Source organism: Rana temporaria, chromosome 1 (assembly GCF_905171775.1).
Source record: "Rana temporaria chromosome 1, aRanTem1.1, whole genome shotgun sequence".
Lineage (NCBI taxonomy): Eukaryota > Metazoa > Chordata > Amphibia > Anura > Ranidae > Rana > Rana temporaria.
Window position 1 is genome coordinate 74,220,653 of NC_053489.1, and position 24,913 is coordinate 74,245,565.

The 24,913-nt window shown below is 43.2% G+C and overlaps 1 protein-coding gene across 1 annotated transcript in view; it reads left to right on the forward strand.

Annotated features, from left to right (window-relative positions):
- The window catches only part of NDUFS4 (NADH:ubiquinone oxidoreductase subunit S4), a 195,196-nt gene extending 170,529 nt beyond the window's left edge, over positions 1 to 24,667 (forward strand). Inside the window, exons 4-5 of the mRNA XM_040339344.1 lie at positions 20,979 to 21,052; positions 24,449 to 24,667. Coding sequence (XP_040195278.1) covers positions 20,979 to 21,052; positions 24,449 to 24,552 — 178 coding nt within the window. The 3' untranslated portion in view covers positions 24,553 to 24,667. The remainder of the gene's footprint in view (positions 1 to 20,978; positions 21,053 to 24,448) is intronic.
- The last annotated feature ends 246 nt before the right edge of the window (positions 24,668 to 24,913 follow it).

Here is a 24,913-nt window from a genome sequence, read left to right on the forward strand (position 1 = left end):
TAGGTCCTTAATGTCTGTAGATGCAGGGATTTTAGTGTTGGGGTGGACTTCCAATTTAGGCCCTTTTCACACTACAAAATAAATCCGTTTTAATAATCCGTTTTAAAATCCGTCAGATAATGTTAAAAAACGGAAGTTATACGTCCTTTATAAAATATCATTAAAGTCTATGGGATTTTTTTATGTTCCGTAAAGATCCGTAATAGTCCGTTATAACATACGGACGTTAGTTATAACGGAATATGTGACGGGTCTTGCACTATTTTTTGTAAATTATTTGTCCGTTGCAAGTAACGGATATATTAACGTCCGTTATATTTTAACATTGAAGTCTATGGCACATGGACGTTAGTAAATGTCTCCGTAAATGTCCGTTATGTTAACGGACGTTAATTTTACTGAGCATGGATATTCAGGGGAACCCCGCTGTCAATTTAAAACAAAAATGACGTGCGGTTCCCGGTAAATATCCATAACCAGACCCTTCAGGTCTGGTATGGATATTCAGGGGAACCCCGCCGTCAATTTAAAACAAAAGTGACGTGCGGTTCCCGGTAAATATCCATAACCAGACCCTTCAGGTCTGGTATGGATATTCAGGGGAACCCCGCCGTCAATTTAAAACAAAAATGACGTGCGGTTCCCCCTAAATATCCATAACCAGACCCATTATCCGAGCACGTTGACCTGGCCGGCCGCAGAAAAGAGGGGGGGACAGAGTGCGGCCCCCCCTCTCTCCTGAACCGCACCAGGCCACATGCCCTCAACAAGGGGAGGATGTCCCCATGTTGATGGGGACAAGGGTCTCATCCCCACAACCCTTGCCCGGTGGTTGTGGGGGTATGCGGGCGGGAGGTTTATCAGAATCTGGAAGACCCCTTTAACAAAGGGGACCCCCAGATCCTGACCCCCCCCCTGTGTGAAATGGTAATGGGGTACACTGTACCTCTACCATTTCACGAAGGAAGTAAAAAGTATTGTAAAAAAAACACACTGACACAAAAAAATAAAGTCCTTTATTAAAAAAAAAAAAAAAAAAAAACTCCAGCGCTGAAAAATCCACTCGTTCCCGGCTTCCTGCGTTGTCCTGATCCTGCGACGGGTGCGGGTGATCTCCCGCGATGAGAAGATCCAGCGTCGGGTGATCTCCGCTCCAGCGATGTGAAGATCCATCCATCCGGCGCAGCAGCATCCCGGACCTCCTCTCACCGCTGGGCACAGCCCAGCGAATGAGCGGCTGAAGCTGTGACATTTCTTATATAGAGGAGGCAGAGCCACCCGTCACGTGACCCTGCCCCCTCTGACGTACCTCTGCTACATCAGCCGCTCATTCAGCCGCTCATTCGCTGGGCCGTGCCCAGCGGTGAGAGGAGGTCAGGGATGCTGCTGCGCCGGATGGATGGATCTTCACATCGCTGGAGCGGAGATCACCCGACGCTGGATCTTCTCATCGCGGGAGATCACCCGCACCCGTCGCAGGATCAGGACAACGCAGGAAGCCGGGAACGAGTGGATTTTTCAGCGCTGGAGTTTTTTTTTTTTTTTTTTTTTTAATAAAGGACTTTATTCTTTTGTGTCAGTGTGTTTTTTTTACAATACTTTTTACTTCCTTCGTGAAATGGTAGAGGTACAGTGTACCCCATTACCATTTCACACAGGGGGGGGGTCAGGATCTGGGGGTCCCCTTTGTTAAAGGGGTCTTCCAGATTCTGATAAACCTCCCGCCCGCATACCCCCACAACCACCGGGCAAGGGTTGTGGGGATGAGACCCTTGTCCCCATCAACATGGGGACATCCTCCCCTTGTTGAGGGCATGTGGCCTGGTGCGGTTCAGGAGAGAGGGGGGGCCGCACTCTGTCCCCCCCTCTTTTCTGCGGCCGGCCAGGTCAACGTGCTCGGATAATGGGTCTGGTTATGGATATTTAGGGGGAACCGCACGTCATTTTTGTTTTAAATTGACGGCGGGGTTCCCCTGAATATCCATACCAGACCTGAAGGGTCCGGTTATGGATATTTACCGGGAACCGCACGTCATTTTTGTTTTAAATTGACGGCGGGGTTCCCCTGAATATCCATACGACTTCTGGAGCTGGACTTCAAGAAAGGGTGAAATGTTTTTTATTAACGGACGTTATAAAAGGAATGATATAACGGATGTATACGGATATATACGGATAAACATTATCCGTTTTCAATAAAGGAAGAATGGTAAAATATTTATCCGTATGTATCCGTTATTAAATCCGTTAATAAACGTCCGTTAATAGGTGTAATACGGATATTCTAAAACGGACATACAATCCATAGTGTGAAAGAAGCCTTAACTGTGGGACCTCATCTAGACAGAAGTGTACCTTTCCAAATCATGTCCAATCACCTGAATTTACCACAGGTGGAATCCAATTAAGTTGTAGAAACATTTTAAGGATGATTAGTGGAAACAGGAGACATCTGAGCTCAATTTTTGAGTGTCACAGCAAATGCTGTGAATACTTATGTACATGTGATTTGTTTTTTGTTTTTATAAATTTGCAAAGATTTTAAACAAACTTCTTTCACGTTGTCATTATGGGGTATTATTTGTAGAATAAAAACAAATGAATTGAATCTATTTTGGAATAAGGCTGCAACATAACAAAATGTGGAAAATGTGAAGCGCTGTAAATACTTTCTGGATGCTGTATTTGTGTGTATAAATATGTATTTATATGTGTGTGTGTGTGTGTGTGTGTGTGTGTGTATATGTATGTATGTATGTGTATGTGTGTGTGTATATATATATATATATATATATATATATATATATATATATATATATATATATATATATATATATATATATATATATATATATATATAAATGTAGCACTACCCCTGAAGGAGCTGCTGGTTTGTTTTGGGTGGCATGTTACCTCGTGGCTCTTCTGCCGTCCTAGGGGTGTATGGTGCATATAGCACTAACAGAATGTCCACGACGGGTGTCTTTTGCTGTGTTCTTTATTTCCCAGCCGGGTAAAAACATTAAACTTGTGATGGAGAGTAGAGGTGAAGTAGAAGAAGAAATAGCAGACTCAGGCACAACAATAGGGAAACGGTCCTGCTTCCAACAATACTTTGTATTCTCTGCCACTCCAGCCAGAGTGGGTATAGCGTACCTGGACAGGCCTCTCTCACTGACCTGGCAGCCAGGGTATCGCTCGAACTTGAAGGAAAAGTCTCTGCCACAGACCCTCCTGAAATGGACTCAGGGAAAAGCCTCTGCCACAGGCCCTCTCTGTGATTATGATGAGATGATCCTCCTTGATAGAATTGCGCCTGGATCTCCTTCAGATAATTCTCAGGTACTGTCTGAGAGGTGACCAGTCTCTGTGTCCGGCTACCTTGATCCCCGGTGGTTTGTCGAGACCCTATTGGATCGCCAGCCTCTCATTGGCTCTCCTCAGATGGACTCCCCACAGAACAACTATCCCGCTTGGGAACTTCAGGATTGGGAACCCAGTCGACCACTGGGCTCCCTGCCACAGCTCAAATGTTCGGGACCAACATGGTCCCGGAAACCCGGAACTCCGCATGGCACGCACACCCCGGCCTGGAAGGCCATTACCCCGGGGCGCTGTGATGCGCAGTCACCCTAAAGGTGGGTGCCGCACTCCGAAGAAGAACCCAGACTAATGCTGTCTGCCCCATAAATACCCTCCCCCAGCATGCACAGCTAAGCTCAACTCTCCTGATTGGCTGCTGGGGAAGAGCACCCAAACCTCGACTCCACTGCTGCTGCCTACTGTCCTGGGGTAGGAACTACTCCCCAGTAGCAATAGACCGCCCACAGTATAGCCAAGCTGAAACAGAGACCAGTTTAGAACATAATAATTGGATCAGAGTCAGTTAACACTTCTCACTTCTTCAGTTCTCTAAATTTGACTAGCACCGGTACCTTTTTAAGAAATCAGGCGCTACACATATATTGTGTGTGTGTGTGTGTGTGTGTATGTATGTGTATATATGTGTGTGTGTGTGTGTGTGTGTGTGTGTGTGTGTGTGTGTGTATATATATATATATATATATATATATATATATATATATATATATATACACACACATATATATATATATATATATATATATATATATATATATATATATATATATATATATATATATATATATATATATATATATATATATATATATATATATATATATATATATATATATATATATATATATATATATATATATATATATATATATATATATATATATACACACACACACACACACACACACACACACACACACACACACACACACACACACACACACACACACACACACACACACACACACACACACACACACACACACACACACACACACACACACACACACAATAACCCATAATTTAGGCTCCATTCACACCTAGGCGTTTTAACGCCTGAAGCGCGACGCTACAATACGCCGGAGGGTCGAAATTACATTAGTCTCTATGGAGACTATTCACATCTCAACGCCGAAACGACTTTCGCCTGAAGCTCAAACAAGTCCCGGACCCTTTTTGTCGCGCGTATCAGGCGGTTTGGGCGTATTTGAGCGTTTCCATTTCCCATAGAAAGTAATGGAAACGCTCGATTCAAGCGACTTGCGCGACAACCAGGGCTGTGGAGTCGGTAGATAAATGTTCCGACTCCTCAGTTTTATATACTTCCGACTCCCCGACTCCGACTCCTCTGTGTTAATATGCAAATGTATTTTATACATTCCTTGAGGGAAAGAAACGCAACCTACCACAGGACTACTGGCTGGGAAGCCAACAGTCTACTGTATTGCACATTTTAAGCAAAAGACAAACACAATGAAAACAACGTTTTATTATTTATTTTTTTATTAATCAATCAAGTGGCTGGATAGTAGCAGCAGGCATAAACATCAGGAACAGGATCTTTACCAGTTCAAAAATACAAACCACATTATTTGGTTGTTTTAGAACAAAAACAAAGCTTATCTATAATGATCCAAAAACAAAATCTGTAAAACCTAGAAATGGTTTATATTAATCTTGAAATGTAGTTATAGGCTTAGCAAATGCAAATCAATTCAATGTAGAGTTCTAAGGAAGAGAATTGCCTCTGCCAGATCTTCTTTCATAGAGGCTCTTAAGTCAGACTTTATTATTTTTAGGGCTGAAAATAATCTTTCGACACTGACTTGGGTGGGTGGCATTGCAGTAACTATTCTGGCCACATCACTAACCATCTCTGGATAAACAAGGATGGCTTCTTCAACAGTAAGTTTTGATGAGCGATCATACTTTTCAACTTCTTTTAGTGCTTTATAATCCCTTATCAGTGAGAGGCTAGGTTACACATGGACGCTGCGTTCCCTGTAAAAGCAGAACACAACACTATGTAAAGTATAAGTATTGCAGCTCCTAATTGTGCGTTGCGTGCCATATAGTGAAGCACATGAAAAGCATGCTTCTTCACGGTCACTTAACGTGTTCGTTTTGCGGTTACGTGAGGCACTGCATGCATTGGTCTTTATTCTTACAGTAGAGAAGTCATTAATTATAACTTTTTGTGAATTGGGACATTTAAACTTGCTTTTTTTTTTTATTCCAATCTAAATTTAGTCGGAGTCGGTGCATTGTTTTGCGACTTCGACTCCAGGTACCCAAAATTTCCCCCGACTCCGACTCCACAGCCCTGGCGACAACGGGCGTTTGCTACGGGCGTTTTGTCGCTTTAATCAATAGAACTTGTCGCCCATGCAGAAGATTAAAAAAATCTACCAACATAGCAACAAGTGATGAAAAGATGATAATTTTTCCTATTGGCTAAAATAAAAAACGTCCAAGTACAAAAACGTCGAACAACGCTGTATGCAAACGCGCAAATAAGCATGAATACAAGCGACAAAACACCGGAAAAAAAACGACCGAACGACCGATGCTCAGGTGTGAATGCAGCCTAAGACTTCAGATTCACAGGACAACAAAACAATCATACCCTACTGTTTTTGTATGTGGCATTATGACAGTGGGGGGAAGTAAGAACCAATCTGTACAGGAAACCATTGTCAGGTGATACAATTCTCACAGCTGACTTTGGACACCCCAGATGTGCAATCAGGGGGTATTCTAGTAGGTCAGATGCTGAGGATTCACTGTATTTGCTCTGAGGAAGTGAATTACCAGTATAAATTTGAACAAATGTGTCAGTGCTTCACTCAATGCGGTTATTCTGCTGCTGATTTGAGTAGAGTGCTGGATATTGCTGGGACTACACCCATGGAGAACCTCTTGAGGGATAACAGGAAAGGGGCTGGTAATTGTAGAATGTATATGTCCATAAGGATGAACACAGTGGGGGTCATTTACAAAAGGCAAATCCACTTTGCACTGCAAGTGCATAGTGCACTTAAAATTGCACTGAAAGTACACTTGGAAGTGCAGTCCCTGTAAATCTGAGGGGAAGCTCTGCTTATTTTATTATCCAATCATGTGCAAGCTAAAATTCTGTTTTTTATTTTGCTTCAATAAAGATACCAAGCAAAGCAGCAATATTCCAGACTTGTATTCCCGAGCCAAGCATGCAACCACAGAGGCCAATGGGACTACATGTGAAGGGTATCGAGGAAGATAAAATTGTGTACAGAAATGTCTAATATGAGACTCTTATACTATTTTATCTTCCTTGATACCTTTCAGCTGTGGTACTATTGGCTTCCGTGGTTGAATGCTTGGTTTGGAGCAGGCCTACTCCTATTCTGGTGATGGTGGAGATTGATGGGATGACTCCATACTAGGGTTACACCGATTACGTGTTTTTTTTTTTTTTTTTTTTTTATCCGGGAGTACGAGCAGCGATACTTTCGGTCAAGTAATCGCCGATATGGAGTACCAATACTTTGCAGTGCGATTTGCGTCAATATGAAAAAATGTACGCAAATCTCTCTACAAACAACGCGTGCGATTTGAACAGGAATGCGGTGGAATAGAACTCGCAGGAAATATCTGGTAGCAAATCAGGGCCGTTGGAGGTGATCACAGGGCTAGGAGAGAAGTTCCAGGACTCCTGTGGGTATAGGGAAGAAGTGATGTCAGCTTGGGGGGGGGGGGGACGCCTTTACATCTCCTTCAGTCCTGTGAATACCTCCAGTGTCCCTGATTTGCTACCAGATATGTACTGTAGGTTCTAAAAAAAAAAAAAAAATTAACTGCCCACTAGATGGCTATTTAATTTCTTTACACACACACAACGTGGGGGCAAATCGCATGCTTTTTGGGCAGGAATCGCACAGTCAGTGGCGTCACTATAGGGGGCGGGGGGTGCGATCCTCTCCCGGGTGACACCCACTAGAGGGGTGACACCAGGGCTCTTTCTACTGAAACTTAGCGGAAGAGAGTTCCGCCAACTCTGTCACTGCCCTGTGCTTTCCGCTTACTACTGTCGCTTCTAAATACAGAAGCCATGCTTCTGTATTTAGAAGTGACACAGCGCTCCTGTCCGGCCAGATTCTCGGCACCCGTCCACACTGCTGCAGCATCACTCCCCGCTGCCTGTCACACTACAGCCACGGAGGGGAAGTTTTTTCTAGGTGGCTGCTCCCCCGCCCTTTTGTGTCATACAGGTCATGAGAGGAGCTTAGGAGGAGGGGCATCCCTCTCACTGGATTGAGCCGCGCTGTATCTGAGGTCTGTGTTCAGATGGGAGAGCTAATTGTACAGGAAGGGGGATGTGTGTCTGTGCTGGGAGGGGGAAGACAGTGCTGTCCAGGATGGCGATTTGGTGGTGTTACTCTGCACCCTGTACTTAACTGCACCCTCCTGCACCTAACTGCACCCTCCTGTACTCTGCACCCACCTGCATTCTGCACCCACCTGAAGTCTCACTCTGTATGTAGAACCCTCATGGTACTTAATGACCCCTCCACACCCAGTTGCTGTAGCACGCTCAACCCCCTGCCCCCCTACCTGGGGAAAGGTGTGGAGTGTGGTTGAGCTCCTGCACCTTTTCTCTGAGAAGAATGCCCTGGGTGACACTATCAATTACAACTGCGGCAGTCTGGGGGGGTGGTTGGGGGTGGCGTGAGAAGTGTGTGATGCGCTAGCCTGTCCTGCCGAGGGGGGGGTGACACCATGTTTTTCCGCACCAGGTGACACCAACCCTAGTGACGCCACTGCGCACAGTATCCCTGTTTAAATCGTATATGATGCTTTGCAGTGCGATTTTCGCCCATTCATTTTGTATTGACGCAAACCGCACCGCAAAGTATCGGTTACGGTATCGGGATCATTTGGGCGAGTACCGATACTTGCTCAATGCTTGGTACCAGTACGATGCATCCCAGGATGTTGCGGCTTTAGAAAGAAAATAAACTTGTAAGACAAAATATTGTTTTGATGCACATAGAATATGTTTAGCGAATTTAAACTGAAGGTTCAGTTGGCATTTAAAGATTGAGATGTTGGTAAAGAATTTACATATATGTAACTTTGTGATCTTTTTGTGGTCCCACAAATCTTGTTTTATTGGTGGATGCTGTCGGAGACTGTCCACCTGTTTTATTGATTGGTTCCAGTAGAATTATCGGAAATGTGGTGAAAGTGTTTAAAGATCATAAACCTCGCAATAGGTAACAGGTATACTTTTAGAAATGTGGAAATGCAGAAACATTTGGCGGGCATGTGTTTTTCCTTTAGGGTTCACATTCAGAGACCAGCACATATGAGCCGCGTATGTCGGCTCGGAGGAAAAACCTTGTGATGTGGTTCAAAAAAGGCCTGACTTCACTTGGTCAGTTTCACAACCAACTTTATGTGAAGTAAACACGTCTATAATTATCTTTAAAATTCACTTCAAAGTCAGTTAAATTCTCTTTAATGCCAATGTGAAAATATTTAATTTGCTTGTGAATGAATGACTTGTATAGCGCTACACATGCGAACTGAATCGCCTCTAGGCGCTTATTTTGCAGCCAGTGTCTTTGGTCATTGTTATAGACTTGTGTTATCAACTGAAGGAATTGAATCAAAGTGGACCTCCAAACAACAAAATTCTTGACAGATTCTTTTGCTACCCAATAAATATTATGTTAAAGTGGATGTAAACCCAAATATTGATGTATTTATTTTAATTTTTTTTTTTTTTATGTCACAATGTAGAGTATAAGATTTCCTATCATCTGTGCCCAGTCTTGCCACACAGAGTTAATCCAGCTCTGAGCAATCCTTTTTTATTGTCCAGTGAACTAAAACGGACTTACTGAGAAAAACCTTAGTCTGTTCCGCCCCCTTGCTGTGAGTGACAGGTTATTTACATATCTCATGCACTAGCCTGGAGACGGGCATTATTTTTTAATTCCCACCCCCACTCCTTTTCTGAAGTCATGTGGTTACTTTTCTGGATTTTGACTGGATGTTGGTGATCATAGCAGAATTTAGTGTAAGAAATACACAGGAAAAAATGCATGTTGACAAGGGGAGTGTAGAGGATGGCGGGGAGTCTACTGACATCACGACTCCACCCACTGAGCTCCAGACAACAGATCCACCCACAGAATCTGCAGTTTTTCAGTTCTTATAACAGACAGAGGGGAGACATTTGACAGGTAAGGATACATGCAGGAGGCGTCTATATCCTTATAGATCAGCACCATGGCAGTAGATTAGAAAGGATGAGAGTGGCTTTACATCCACTTTAATTGTTGTCTTTGTCCCATTGGAGAGATTTTCTGATACTTCTTGTTCTGGTAATCATTGTCACTATGACAGGAAGATGGTGTCATTAAACGGACTATGAAAAACTCTCACTACATGGTGTTCGTATCCACAAAGCAACTAAAGCATTTGTTGTGTCCAGTGAAATATACCTGGTTGATCCTGCCTTCAGCTATCCCTCACATCTTCCCTGTGTCCCCACTGCAAGTTGAGATTATGTAGACCAGCTGGTGTCCTCTATGGAGCATGCTCAATTTCAGTTCCCTTCTAAACTTTTAATTTCCTTTTTCTTTTCTGTGCAGCCCACATGTGGGTGTAGACATAGTGTCCCTCCCCCTTCATGTCCTCCTATTGCTAAACAATATGGGGATGGGATATAGTATATTTATTGATTACTTCACTAAGATTAGCAGGTTACCGTGTTTAGTCGCATTTGGCATCTGAAACGTGGAAATCTTCGGCGTCTGAACCCATTTTTTTGCTTTCAAAGAAACGCTGTTAAATGCAACTGCCTAAAAACGTCAATAAACAAGACGGTGTACAATCTGTACATGGTCACATAGGATAACATTGAATGAGTTCAGTGGCAGTTGAAAAAAGCTACCAACTGCCTCTGAACGTCCGTTTAGCAGCGTCCCGTGTACATGGGGCCTAATGCATTTCATATTGCATCGTTACTAAGGGTGGGGAAACGGGACAGATGGTTACCTTTGAACCCCCCAGCTCCTACAGCCCTGGTGCATAGCACAATTTTGCATTGAAAGAGATTACCTTCCCTTTACCTGAGCTGTGTATGTCATCAATGCCTGGAATACTGGAGTACCTTGTTCAGTGTTCTAGAAAGTTTTTTCTAAAAATGTTCACCTGGCAAACATTTAAATGTGACAGAGAAGCATAGAAACACATGGGAGCCATCTATTATAAATGAAAATAATGTTCTAATGGGCATTGTGTATCAAGTTGTCTGGACGGAAGAATTATGGTGTGTTGTCGGACAGCCATTTTGGTTGTCTGTGTCTGGCACATGGCAGAGTTGAAGGGAACTTGTCAGGCTAGGTTCACACTTATGCAAATCGGAATGCGACGAATCCTGCATTCCAATTCGCATAACAGGAGACTGTGACCGACTCTCAATGGCGTCTGTTCACACAGCTCCAAGGTGGCCATGGAGGGGCCGTCCCTGCTGGGAGAACAGTGATAGCCTCTAGCCATAATCACATGTAAGATCCAACATGCTGCTGGTTATACCAAAGTTGACCGATCAATCAACTTGGGTACATTCAACCTGTCCATACATGGTTCCAATCTCGGTCCCTGATGTACCGGCCAAGAATCGAACTGTCTATGGCCAGCATAAGTTAGGAAGGTTCTGATGGAACAAGACCAGACTTATGCCTTGTACTAGCCATGGGGCAGTGAAGCTAAATTTGTTGATGGAGAATGTGCCTCAAAGTGTATAAAAGTACACCTGTCTTTTGGTACAAGTAGCCTAAATGGCCTTGCAGAAAATTGCAGGTCGCTACACATACCTGTGATCGGCATCTTTAGTCCCCCCGGGAATTCTACACTTACTGAGTAATGTGATATGTACAGTAGATTTAGACTCTTCCTCTGCCAAAACTGCTGCCAGCTACCTCCCATGGTCCATTTCAGTGGCGGTTCGTCCATAGAGGGCGCTAGACCCCCGCCCCCTCTGGCTCTCGCCCGCCACTGAGTCGGCAGCTGGTTGGCTGTGCGGAAGTGCCTATCAGAGCCAGCGGCTCTGATAGGCTTTCCGAGTACAGCCCTCGGCTCCCGGATGTCTTATCCTCGGAACGCATGGGGGTGCGTCCCTTGGATAAGACTGACAGCCGTCTCAGCCAATTAGGTTCCCCGATTCTGGTTATCGGTAACCTGATTGGATGAAGCGTCACCAAGGCGGGAGAAGACATCGAGGGACGTGGAAGGAGTAAGGTAAGTGCATTTTACAGGGCACAGTGGCGACAATGGGCACAGTGGCGACAATGGGCACAGTGGCGACAATGGGCACAGTGGCAACAATTAAAGGGCACAGTGACATGCACAGTGGCAAAAATGGGCACAGTGGTGACAATTAAAGTGGACAGTGGTGACAATTAAAGTGGACAGTGGTGACAATTGGCACAGTGGCTGCGTTTGGCATGGCACAGTGGTGTGAATTGATGGCACAGTGGCTGCGTTTGATGGCATGGCACAGTGGCTGCGTTTGATGGCATGGCACAGTGACTGCGTTTGATGGCATGGCATAGTGACTGCGTTTGATGGCATGGCACAGTGACTGCGTTTGATGGCATGGCACTGTGGTGCGAATTGATGGCATAGTGACTGCGTTTGATGGCATGGCACAGTGGTGATAATTTTATGGCACAGTGGCTGCGTTTGATGGCATGGCACAGTGGTGACAATTGATGGCACAGTGGCTGCGTTGCATGGCACAGTGGTGACAATTGATGGCACAGTGGCTGCATTTGATGGCATGGCACAGTGGCTGCGTTTGATGGCATGGCACAGTGGTGACAATTGATGGGCACAGTGAGGCTGCAATTTTTTTTTTTTTTTCGTTTGCGCCGCGCCCCCCCCCCCCCAAAAAAAAAAGCACCATTTGAGCACCAGCCGCCACTGGTCCATTTTATGACACAATGGGGGTTATTTATGAAAGGCAAATCCAATTTGCACTACAAGTGCAAACTACACTTGAAATTGCACTGAAAGTGCAGTCACTGTAGATCTGAGGGGGACATGCAAGGAAATGAACAGCATTTTAGCTTGCACATGATTGGATGATAAAATCAGCAGAGCTTCCCCTCATTTTAGATCTACCCCTCAGATTTTCAGCAACTGCATTTTCAAGTGCACTTTGCACTTGTAGATTTGTCTTTCATAAATAACCCCCACAGCCAGCAAAGGTCGAAGCTGACCCAACGAATAGTAAAGATTAAGGATGAGCTCCGGCGTGTTCGCCTTGAACACGTGAGGAGCCCGCCAGGAAGTCGGCACCCGCGCTGCGCTAATCACAGCCAGGCAGACATTTCCCGATCTCTGCAGCCGAGCATCGGGAAATGTCTGCCTGGCTGTGATTAGCGCAGCGCGGGTGCCGACTTCCTGGCGGGCTCCTCACGTGTTCAAGGCGAACACGCCGGAGCTCATCCTTAGTAAAGATCAACCCTTTACTGAAAAAAGTCCATATTTGCATATGGGAGCACCCTGGAGTTTGGGTCTCATAGGGAGCTGAAGGCAGTCTCCAGAGATATGTGCAGTTTAGATATTTAAACTTAAAAAACTGAAGTACTAAAATGTGAAACTCCTGTGTTTTTTTTTTTTTTGGGGGGGGGGGGGTTAATTAAAGGCATTGCATGGTTTTAGCAAACCTTATTTTCATTTTCTTTTGTAGGAGATGTCTCGCGCACACTGAGCATTTAACGCCTGTACATGAGATTGTCATTTTCATGTGGCCAGAAAGGCACAGGCGCAACTATCCAGCCCTGCTGCCGGCAGCATGTAAACCTTTGAGAGACTAAAAGCTGGTGCAGCTGGATGGTGCGCTGAGTGGTTCTAAGCATGATTACTGAATTGGAACAGGACACCTGATAAACTCACAGGGACCAGGAGGAAGACTTTTCTCTATGATGGGGCCACCCAGTCATGTAATGGGCACACTGGACCATACTTGCTTTGCAGTTCCATATTAAGGCCAGCAGATGGTGTCTGCCTACAAAGTGGTGAAGGAGTAATTATAGTCATCAATAACAATGATTTACAAATCATTTCTCAACTCATCTACCAACAAAAAAGTGAAATATGATTTGCCAAAATTGTTTTATTAATAGATTCTAATTATTGTCCTGTTTATTTTGTTACATTGTCTTGATTGGCTGACTTGTGTCACATTTAAACAGGGCTTGACAAATTGGCTTTGAATCTGGGAGTCGGCTTAAAAAGTTAGGAGCCAGTTTTTTTTTTTTTTTTTTAAACTAACACAGTTTACAGGTGGACCATGTAACAGGTTCCCGAAGATGAACTTATCCTTTAACCCTGTCACAGCGAGAGCAGTTTTTGAGTTTTTCGCATATGTTTAACCTCTTCAGCCCCTGAAGAATTTACCCCCATCCTTACCGGAGCACTGCGTTTGCTTTAACTGACAATTGCGCGGTCGTGCGACATTGCTCCCAAACAAAATTTACATATTTTTTTTTCCCACAAATAGAGCTTTCTTTTGGTGGTATTTGATCACCTTTGCATTTTTTATTTTTTGCGCTATAAACAAAAATACAATGACAATTAAAAAAAAAAATGCAATCTTTTTTACTTTACTTTTTTTACTTTTTGCTATAATAAATATCCCCCAAAATCTATAAAAAAAATGATTTTTTTCCTCAGTTTAGGCCGATATGTTTTCTTTTACATATTTTAGTTAAAAAAAAACGCAATAAGCGTATATTGGTTTGCGCAAAAGTTATAGCGTCAACGAAATAGGGGATAGTTTTATTGCATTATTATTATTTTTTTTACTAGTAATGGGGCGATCTGTATTGTGACCGTGACATTGCGACGGACATATCGGATACTTTTGACATATTTTTGGGACCATTTACATTTATACAGCGAAAGTGCTATAAAACTACACTGGTTACTGTATAAATGTGACTAGCAGGGAAGGGTTTAACACTAGGGGGTGCTGAAGGGGTTAATATGTTCCCTAGTGAGTGATTCTAACTGTAGGGGGAGGGGACTCGCAAGGGGAGGAGACTGATGTGTGTTCCTCTGTACTGAGAACACACATCGGTCTCACCTGACAGGACCGTGAATCTGTGTGTGTACACACACAGATGCACAGTCCTGCCGTGATTGCGGGCAATCGCGTGTGCCAGGTGGACATCGTGGCGCGCACGCCCCCACCCCCTAGATGAGGGGAGATCCCATCTATGGACGTCATATGACTATGGGCGGTAGGGAAGTGTGTTAAGAAATCATTTTAGGCCTGAAGATCACCTAAAACCCCCAAACATTATATTTTTTTCTGAAAGCAGACACCTTAGAGAATAAAATAGTGGTAGCTTTTTATGTCATATGATGATACCGCAAAGGTCCAGGAAACCCCAAATTTAATTAAAACGTTTTAAACGATTCTATGCATTGGTTTCTACGCAGAAGTGAGCCTGATTTTGCACTCTCCAACGACAATAAATAAACCCCATTGTGTACTTAAGGCTGCTTTCACACTGAGGGGCTTTGCAGGCGCTATAGCGCTAAAAATAGCGATTGCAAATCGCCTGGAAAGACTGAGGGCTTTCACACTGGAACAGTGCGCTTGCAGGACGGTAAAACAGAATGAAAACAGCCGCAAAAACTACAGTAAAGCTCCACTAAAAATAGCGGCGCTTTACCACCGATGCCCGGCACTGCTCAGTGTGAAAGCAGCCTAATGGGGTATGCCTGTAGTTTTCTTTTTTTTCAACATTTTTGGTCTGTAAATGAGGCAAGTTTAACTACTTAAAGACTAAGCCTTTTTCTGACACTTGTTGCTTACAAGTTAAAGGGTCACTAAAGGAAATGTTTTTTTTTAGCTAAATAGCTTCCTTTACCTTACTGCAGTCCTGGTTTCATGTCCGCGTTGTTCGTTTTTGCTCTGATGTTGCTGTAATTGTTCTCTGTTCTGGACACTTCCTGGTTGTCTGTTTCCTGATGAAAAAAGTCATGGGAGCTTCTCTCTGTGGTCACTAACGTGCTCGCCCCCGTCCTATGGACTACAGCAGTGCGTCAGGCTAGCTCTCTACGTGATCCAGAGACTTTAAGGAGGTGTGAGCAGTGTGTGTCTAAAACCCCACAGCACTTCCTCCCTTTGCTGCTGGCTTCTATGGCTCTGTATGGCTGTGTGGGTGGGTTTCAAAGCATGAATATTAATCGTTGGGCGGTTTATTCCAAAACTGAACGAGCTCTTGTGCCCGTTTTTTTAAACTGCGCATGCAAAGGATACTGGGAAATGTAGCTCTACGGTGACGTCAGTCACACGAACGAGCGCCGAGATACAGGAAATGAAAATAAGAAACTAAACTCGAAACCACAGGTAGATTAGATTAGAATTAAACCACTTTTTAAGCGGTTTTAAAAGGAATGATTAAACTATTCTGTCTGTATTCATTGCACACAGACATTTTAGCCCAAAAAATTTTTTCCTTTAAAATCCAGTATTTTTTGCTAGAAAATAACTGAGCCCCCAAACATTATATATATTTAGCAGAGATCCTACAGAATAAAATGGCGGTTGTTGCAATATTTTATGTCGCACTGTTTTTGCGCAGCGTTCTTTTAAACGCAATTTTTTGGGGGGAAAAATTAACTATAATAAATAACAAATTAAAAATTAAACAGTAAGTTAGCCCAATTTTTTTGTATAATGTGAAAGTAGATGTTACGTGATCTTTATTCTAAGCAAAATAAATTGTGATTCTCTTTTTTTGGCCAGAATCGTTCAGCTCTAGTAAGTAGAGAACATTTCTTTTGAACTTAGTGCCGGTTCACACTGGGGCAGCGTGACTTGCAGGGCTACTCTGCACAAGACTTCAGAGGTGACTTGCAAAATGACTTCTGTATTGAAGTCAATGCAAGTCACCCTGAAGTCGTCCCAAAGTCGTACAGTAACCTTTTCCTAAGTCGGAGCGACTTGAGTCACTCCTATTAGAATGGTTCCATAGTACAGAATGGAGCGCGACTTGTCAGGCGGCTAAGTCTCCTCACAAGTCGCCCCTGTGTGAACCAGCACTTACGAGAAATGCTCTCTTCTTGCCATGTAATGGAGATTCACAAGAGCAAACATGTTTGACTCTTGGTTCACATTGGTACGATTTGAGATGCGATTTGACATGTCAAATGGCATCTCAAATCGGCGGCATTTGCCAGCAATTGTCGGCAATGGCACCGTCCTAATGGGTACGATGCCGCATCTACGGCGCTGCACCGATTTCAAAAAGTAGTTCCTGTACTACTTTTTGCGATTTCGGGCCGCGACTTACATTGACATCTGTGCAGAAACTTGCACAGATGTCTCTGAAATTGCAGCCGAAATCGGGACTGCCAGCGGGAGTGAAATCGTGCGAGTTCAGCTGAACATGGACGGCTTCACTCCCGCAGCCCTGTGTGAACCAGGGCTGAAGTCCAGTCTGGGTGGCAGCCATGGGTCCCTCTATAGATACAGTGGAGGAGTGAATGTAGCATTGAAGTGTATTATTTGCTGGATTAGCAGGGGAAAAAAAGGACAAAAAGTCTAAACATAGAAAATTAATGCAGCCAGCACATCAAAGAACTTGTAAGCTGCAATATGTTCCGTTTTTGTTTTGGGGTTTAGCCTTGGTTCACACTGCTGCGAATTCAAAATAGCGGTAAAATGCGCGATATTACCGCGATTTTGCAGGCTGCGATTTTGCCGCGATTTCGGCCGCAATTTAATGTAAATCGCGGCAGATGCGGCGTCGCACTGATTAGGACAGTGCCATTGCCGTCAATTGCCGCCGATTTGAGATGCGATTTGACATGTCAAATCGCATCTCAAATCGTTCCAAATCGTACCCAGTGTGAACAAGGGCTGAGATCCACTTTAGCTCTGTGGTGTATTGATTTACTAAAACTGGAGAGTACAGAATCTGGTGCAGCTCTGCAGAGGAACCAATCAACTTCCAGTTTTTTTTTGTCACAGCTTAATTGAACAAGGGGAAGTTAGAGTCTGATTGGCTCCCATGCACAGCTGCACCAGATCTTGGACCCTCCAGTTTTAGTCAATCAACCCCCATGTGTCAGTGAGACACTCGGAGAAAGCCCTGGTTCACACTGGTGCTATTTGACATGTCAGATCGGTGGCCTTTGCTGGCAATGGCACCGTCCTAATCGGTGAGATGCCGCATCTGCGGCGCTGCACCTATTTTAAAAAGTAGTTTCTGTACTTCTTTTTGCTATTTTTAGCCCGCGATTTAAATTGATATCTGTGCAGAAACTGCACCGATGTCTCTGTAATCGCGTCCGAAATTGGGACTGACAGCGGGAGTGAAATCGTTCAGCTGAACTCGCACAGCTTCATTCCTGCAGCCCAGTGTGAACCTGGAGAAAATGAAAAGCAAACAATGCTTGAATCTGTACTTTGACAAAAAGTAGGACATTGGTAAACAATAACCTCACACATGGCCTTGTGTTGTTTTACCGGCCATGTATATGTTTATTACATTATTGCCTGTTTGCCATTACTTGTGTTGTCTTCACCTGATTTGAGGCAGGTTGACTTTCATTTTCTTTGTAGTATAAGATTACATTTCTCATAACATAGACATATCTTATTTAGTCACAATTCATTTTCTAATTATTATTGTGTACATTGAACCCAAACATAGTACATATGGAAGTGGCTTTAGTGTGGGTAATTTTGTTACAGAAGATTAACTGTGTTATGATGTTATAATAAACATTGGAGGGCATAATCAAGGTCGGCCTTCTCCACCTCACCTTTATTGAGCCCCTTCTCTGTTCCTACCAACAGTTTATATTAACTGCTACTTGCCTAAATTTATTGTTTAACCAGACTTCTGGTTTTCGTGACCTACATGCCACCCAGAGCTGCTTAAACTGACAATTGACACTGCATTTTTACAGACTACAATTATTCCTGTGTCTCAGACTTGGCTTCCGAAACATTCCTGATCTTCTAGTATAGCAGACATCACAAAAGGTGATGAGGCCTACAGCCTGGCAGAGCAGTATGGCCTCGTACACACAACCAAGGAACTCGACGGGCGAAACACATCGTTTTGCTTGTCGAGTTCCTTGTTAGGCTGTCGAGGAACTCGATAAGCCAATTTTCTCCATTCCCATCGAGGAAAGAGAGAACATGCTCTCTTTTTTGCTCGTCGAGTTTCTCGACAGTTTCCTCGACGAAAATGTACACACGACCGGTTTCCTCTGCAAAAAAAAAAAAAAAACAGCTTCTTGCTGGTTTTTGCCGAGAAACTTGGTCGTGTATACGAGGCCTAAGAGTATTGATCAGTCAGGTCTACATTTACTGTCTTGGTACAAAGTGGGATGACTGCACTCTGATCTTGCTGCTAGTCCTATCCAGTGTTATTGAAGCATTGGTTGTACAAAAGAAACTGAACATTTGTTTGGTTGCTTCCACTCTTAAAGTGTTACTAAACCTAAAAACGTTTTTCTACCTTAATGCATTGATTACATTAAGGCAAAACATGTTTTCAGTTTTCCTGTGCCCCCCCTCCCTGTGTGAAGAATAAGAGAGGGGAGAAGAGATCAGGGCTGCATCTTTTCTCCTCTTAATTCCTCTCTACGTAGCATTCAAGCAGGAGCCATTGGCTCTTGCTGCTGTCAGTCAGAGGAAGTAGGGGGCGGGCCTAAGTCCTGCTGTGTAAGTCTATGGAGTGTTGCTCCATAGACACACAGCTCAGGAACGTGGGGACTACCTCTCCCCATAGCCAGCAGCTGAATATGGTAGTCCTGCAGAAGAACAGGAGCCAAGATTGCCTCTGGGGACCCCAGAAGAGGAGGATCGAGGCAGCACTGAGTAATACCACTGCACAGAGCAGGTAAGTATAACATGTTTGTTATTTTAGTAAAAAAATTGAGATTATGAACAAGTTGGTAAAGTGTTACTAGAGTTTCCCAATGGAGAGTGTTCAGTAACAATTCACGTGCCATAGTGCTGGATGCTGTGATATGGGGCATAACCATAGGCAGTGGGATCATCCTCACAATTCCTAAAGTTAGCCAGTTCCAACCCTTTGCATTCTGTAGTGATTAAACAATGTATAGGCAGAGAATACTTTCAGTGTAAACACCACATCAAGCAGTCGGACAATCCAGAGATCGAAATGCATTTCTGATATAATTTGGAGGAGCCTTTTTCTGCAGAAATTATAAATGAGCCTTACCTACCTATAGGCACAGACAGATGTGGTTGCTTGATGCAATCAAACAGAGCACATAGTTAAAGCTGCTCTCTTGATTATATGCCCTGTTGGCATAAAAACATTAAAAAATACCTACTAGAATACCCTCTTTTTACTTGCATCACTGCCTGCATGTTGTGGATGCTTCCAATTGGCTGTCCAGCGGCAGGATCTAGATGACGAGCCTAAGTGATGACATCAGCACAAGGGACTGGCCAACACGGGTGCATCTGCAGTGCTGGATTATATGTCCCCCCAGAAAGGGACTTAAATGAGACCTCACAAGGTATTGGAAAGACACATACTGAGTGAACTAAAGGGGGGAGAGAGGAAAAAAATGGGGGTTAGGTTGTGCCCAGCAATGGCCATTAAAAAAATGTATAAGCAAAGAATGTGAATGGTGAAAGCTAAAATTAAAATTAGTTCACCGGGGCCGCCCGGGAAAATTTGGTGTGATCCCATTGGCTGAAAACCTTTCTGATTAAAAAAAATTATTACAATTAGTTGATGCAGTACAAAAAAAAAAAAAATTAAAGCTCTAGAAAGACAACTGGAGTGTATCATGATGAATCTTGATTCCTCCAAGTCTCACTACTGGTCATTGGAGCCAACCTGTGGTTTGTCCACTCAGGGCACAGCAATAGTGTTACTTTCATCCACTATAAACCCTAGCATATTGTGCTTATCTTCCACCCCTCTGATGGCTCATACTTGGTACCTTCAGATATTGACTATGTTACATCAATGTGCCAATCTACAGTGTCAGATTGAGACTTCATAGGCTGTGTATGCCATGGCCCTGGTTGCTTAAATATTACATAGGGCTTTCATTTCAGCAAAGGTAAGCAGAGTATATGTACCTGTGGGGGTCTGCCTCAAAGTGAACCTTGCTTAGACAAAGCACAGATTCACTTTAACAATTATGTATGACTTTCTTGACCACCAATAGGAGGCTTGTGAGCTGCAAAGTTGCCTCTTAGATGTCTGGATCTACTGACCATTCTGTCTGTCCATGCTACATGCGAGGATAAAGACCTGCTCATATTGAAGCCACACCACGGATCACAATACCTCACTGGACAGATGTACAATGATGACAATTTTTCACCCTGCATGGTCATTTAAAAGCTTGTTCTAATAATGTATTTGCATTGAAATCTGTGTTTTTTTCTCATGGACTGCATGTAAATTAGAACCAAATACTTTACAGCTCTTCTTTTTAGCACTGGCTAAACTGAGTTTTAGGGCTTCAAGGTAAAATAGTTAACTTATGTTGGATCATATTTTCTTTTTCTTTTGTAGTGCTGATCCCTTATCTAACATGGTCCTCTCATTCACCTCCAAAGAAGATGCCATTGCTTTTGTTGAAAAGAATGGTAAGTAACACCTGACTTCTCGCTTTTGATTCTGTCAGTTGAGGAATGTGCAGTAGATTGTGGTTGTGTTCCTTTTACAAAGTGGCACTATTGCTGCATCAGATCCAAAAAGAATTACCTCTAGTTTGCAGATAAAGAAACTGGGGATAATTAAGACTGAAGCCCTGTACACACGATCAGTCCATCTGAAGGACCGTTCTCATCGGTTAACCGATGAAGCTGACTGATGGTCTGATGTGCCTACACACCATCAGTTAAAAAAACGATCGAGTCCAACGCGGTGACGTAAAACACAACGGCGTGCAGAGAAAAAATTAAGTTCAATGCTTCCAAGCATGCGTCGACTTGATTCTGAGCGTGCGCGGGTTTTTAACCATCGGTTTTGACCTATCGGTTAGGCGTCCATCAGTTGAATTTTAAAGCAAGTTCTACATTTTTGGACCGAAGGATAACTGACCGATGGGGCCCACACACGGTCAGTTTGGACCGATGAAAAGGTCCTTCAGTCCGTTTTCTTCGCTTTTGACCGACCGTGTGTACGCGGCCTAAGACTCCTTTCACACTGGGGCAGGTGTTAGCGGTAAAGCAGCGCAAGTTTTAGCGGCACTTTTCCCCTGTTATAGAGGCCACAGAAAGGGTTATTTATGCCTGTGTTGAGGGGCTGTTGAAGCGCCTGCCTATTCATTTCAATGGGCAGGGGCAATAGAGGAGCACTGTATACACCGCTCCCACACCACCCCAAAGATGCTGCTTGCAGGACTTTTTTTTTCTTGTCCTGCAAGCACACTGCCCCAGTGTAAAAGCACTTGGGTGGCTTGAGATACGGTTTTCAGGTGCTATTTTTAGCGCTAAAGCGCCCTAGTGGGAAAGGGGTCTCAATGTAAGTTGTAGACACACTATGAATGCCCCTTTTTTTCAGATAACATTTAGGGCCAGTTCAAACCACATTCTGTCCAGTGTGTTTTTTTTTTTTTTTTGCATCGAAAACACATGGAAAGTAGGTTATAAGGGTTCCAATAATCTAGTTCACACCAGTGCTTGCAGTTCCATTGCATTATAGTTCCAGAAAAAAAAGTAGAACATGCTGCATTAGACAAAAAATACTGCTTTCGAAGCGTTTATATGATAATCTTAGTACACTTTATCTATTATACGATCAGATAATACCGGATTGTATGTTTTTTGTTTAACCACTTGCCGACCAGCTGCCGTAATACAGCGGCAAGTCGGCAATATCCCGCGAACCGCTGCAGCTGTACGTCTGTCTCTTTAAGTGGAATAGCATTGTGGGGGAGCCGATGCTGCATCACGGGGGTGCCGATGCTCGTGCCCATTGGCTGCAAGCGATCACAGGGACGTGTGTGTGTGTGTGTACAAATCCCTGTTCTGTTCTGTGAGGAGAGACAGATCGTGAGTTCCTAATAGCTAGGAATCACGACCTGTCATTTCCTCTTGGTCAGTCCCATCCCCCCACAGTTAGAAACGCACTAGGGAGCACAATTAACCCTTTGATCGCCCCTAGTGGGTTTTTTTTATCACATTTTTTTTCTTCCTTTTATTGTAACAAATTTCATCATACAACATATAAAATACAAATATGTTCATTAACATAGAACACAAAACCCCCCTCCCCAGGAGAGTACACTAGGACCTGATCATGTCTGTCTCCAAAGAAGAGTTAGAAGAGAGAGAGTAAAAAAAAAAAACCCTTACGATCCCTTTTCCCTTTCTCTCTTTCCACCTTTCATGTAACTTATTATCCAAAATATGTCTAAGAAAGGAAATTATTAGTGCCTTATTATGTGTTCCCAAAGACCCCCCAAAAATGGGGGAAAAAAACTTTGATTTCCCCTCCCCTCTTAACACCTCTGTGCAATACAGTACCAAAATATAATTAGGAAAGGAGCTTAATAGCGCATTATAACGTTATACTTAAAACCCCCACAAAAAAATTGTGTTAACTTCTATAAAACCCTAACCTATCCTTACCCTTTAACCCTCCCCTTCCCCCCTCTTCCTCCCCCCACATCGCCCCTAGTGTTAACCCCTTCCCTGCCAGTGAAAATTGATCCGGTCATTGAGCAGCCAATTCTTCCGGGGCTGAGGTGGTTAATCAGTATAATTGTCATTCAAAAATACAATACGTTACATCACTTCTGATTTTTGTTATTCTGTCTTACGAGAATTTTCATAACTTTAGTCAACTCTTCATTTTCGATATGCGACTAGCATGCAAAGAAAAACGGACGATCAGTCGTCTGATTTTCGGATCGTGTGTAGGTAACGAAGGTTGCACAATGTGGATGTTGAATGAGCATATTGGCCACCAGTTAGGAGAAGGCTCACACGGGTAGCCACTAGGAGAGGGTGCATTTATTCATGCAGACATGCATTTTTGTTTGCTTTAAATCAGTGGTTCTCAACCTTCTAGTGACGTGACCCCTTGATAAAATCTCCCAAGTTGTGGGGACCCCTGACAGTAAAATTATTTTCATAGTGTAGGTTGTCAGCACCCAAAACAAGTAATTTGTGCCCCTAACCCATGGATATTTATCGCTCCCTCAGTGCCTTCCACTCGTACAGTATTAAAACCCCTTATAGTACATTTTAGGATGTACCACTCTTTCTCTTGGTTCTCCTTTCTTTCCCTTTCATCTCTCTCTATCCTAATTCCTTGTTTTTTTTTCCCCATCCCTCTCTCTAACTGTCTTTCTTGCTCTCTCTTTTTTTCCCTTTCTCTCCCTTTTTCTTTGTTCCTCCCCCTTTTATTATCTCCCTTCCTGGGAGAACAGTGCAGGCCTCAGGAACAGCCCATGATTTGGTGACCCCTGGCAAATCATAATTTGACCCCCAAGGGGGTCCCGACCCCCAGGTTGAGAACCACTGCTTTAAATTCTTAAGTGTGAATATTGTGAAAAAGGTTTTGCATCTCTGGCACAGGAAGTGAGGGTAATTCTTCCCAACAGGACACAGTTATAAAATACATTGTAAAAATAAACAGGTTTTAACCTACAATTTCCTATAATGACATAAATATATAGATATGTCAAAACTGAATTGGAAAATCGCACAGAAACCGAGCTGGGAAGCCATTATAAAGAACATTTAGGATGCATTTAAAAAAAATATATATAATTGTTAATTACATTTGTTAAGTTCTCCTCTGTGTAGGAAATAAAGGAGGTTTTCTAAGTATTTTATGTAGCATTTATATTTCATCACAGTATGCGGCTTGTATGTTTATGTTGTTCATGTATATAAATGTTCCCTTTGATGGTAGATAGACCCGCATACAGACCGTTTTCAAAAATGTCACTTACTGCTAGTTTGCTATGTTTAGCTTATGCTCTGCTTTTGTTTACATATAATCATACTACAGTATATATATTTTTATAGGATGGAGTTATGAGGTTGACGAGAGGAGGATTCCAAAACCAAAATCCAAGTCTTATGGTGCAAACTTTTCTTGGAACAAGCGGACCCGGGTATCCACGAAATGAATTGTTATTGGCCGTCCGTAAGTCTGACTGTGAGCAAAGTCAGCTGTGCTGTATTTATAGAACAAGTATAATACAACTCTTAATCTCCTAATAAATATGACCTTTAAACTACAAACACATCTTGTGGTGTCTATTTAAAATGTTTTTGAAGTTTCCAATTGAGCCTTTGATAAATTTATCTATATATAGAGGAGGTTTATAGAGTTCATACCTCTAGGAAACGCCTGAGCGCCAAGTCCGGTAATAGCCGAATCCAAATCAGCTGCAGCATTCAGTAAAGTCACAGTATTTACAGGGACGATCAGTAATCCATCAAGGGAAATTCCTGCTATGTTCTAGCCCTGGTACATTGGTCTGTTTC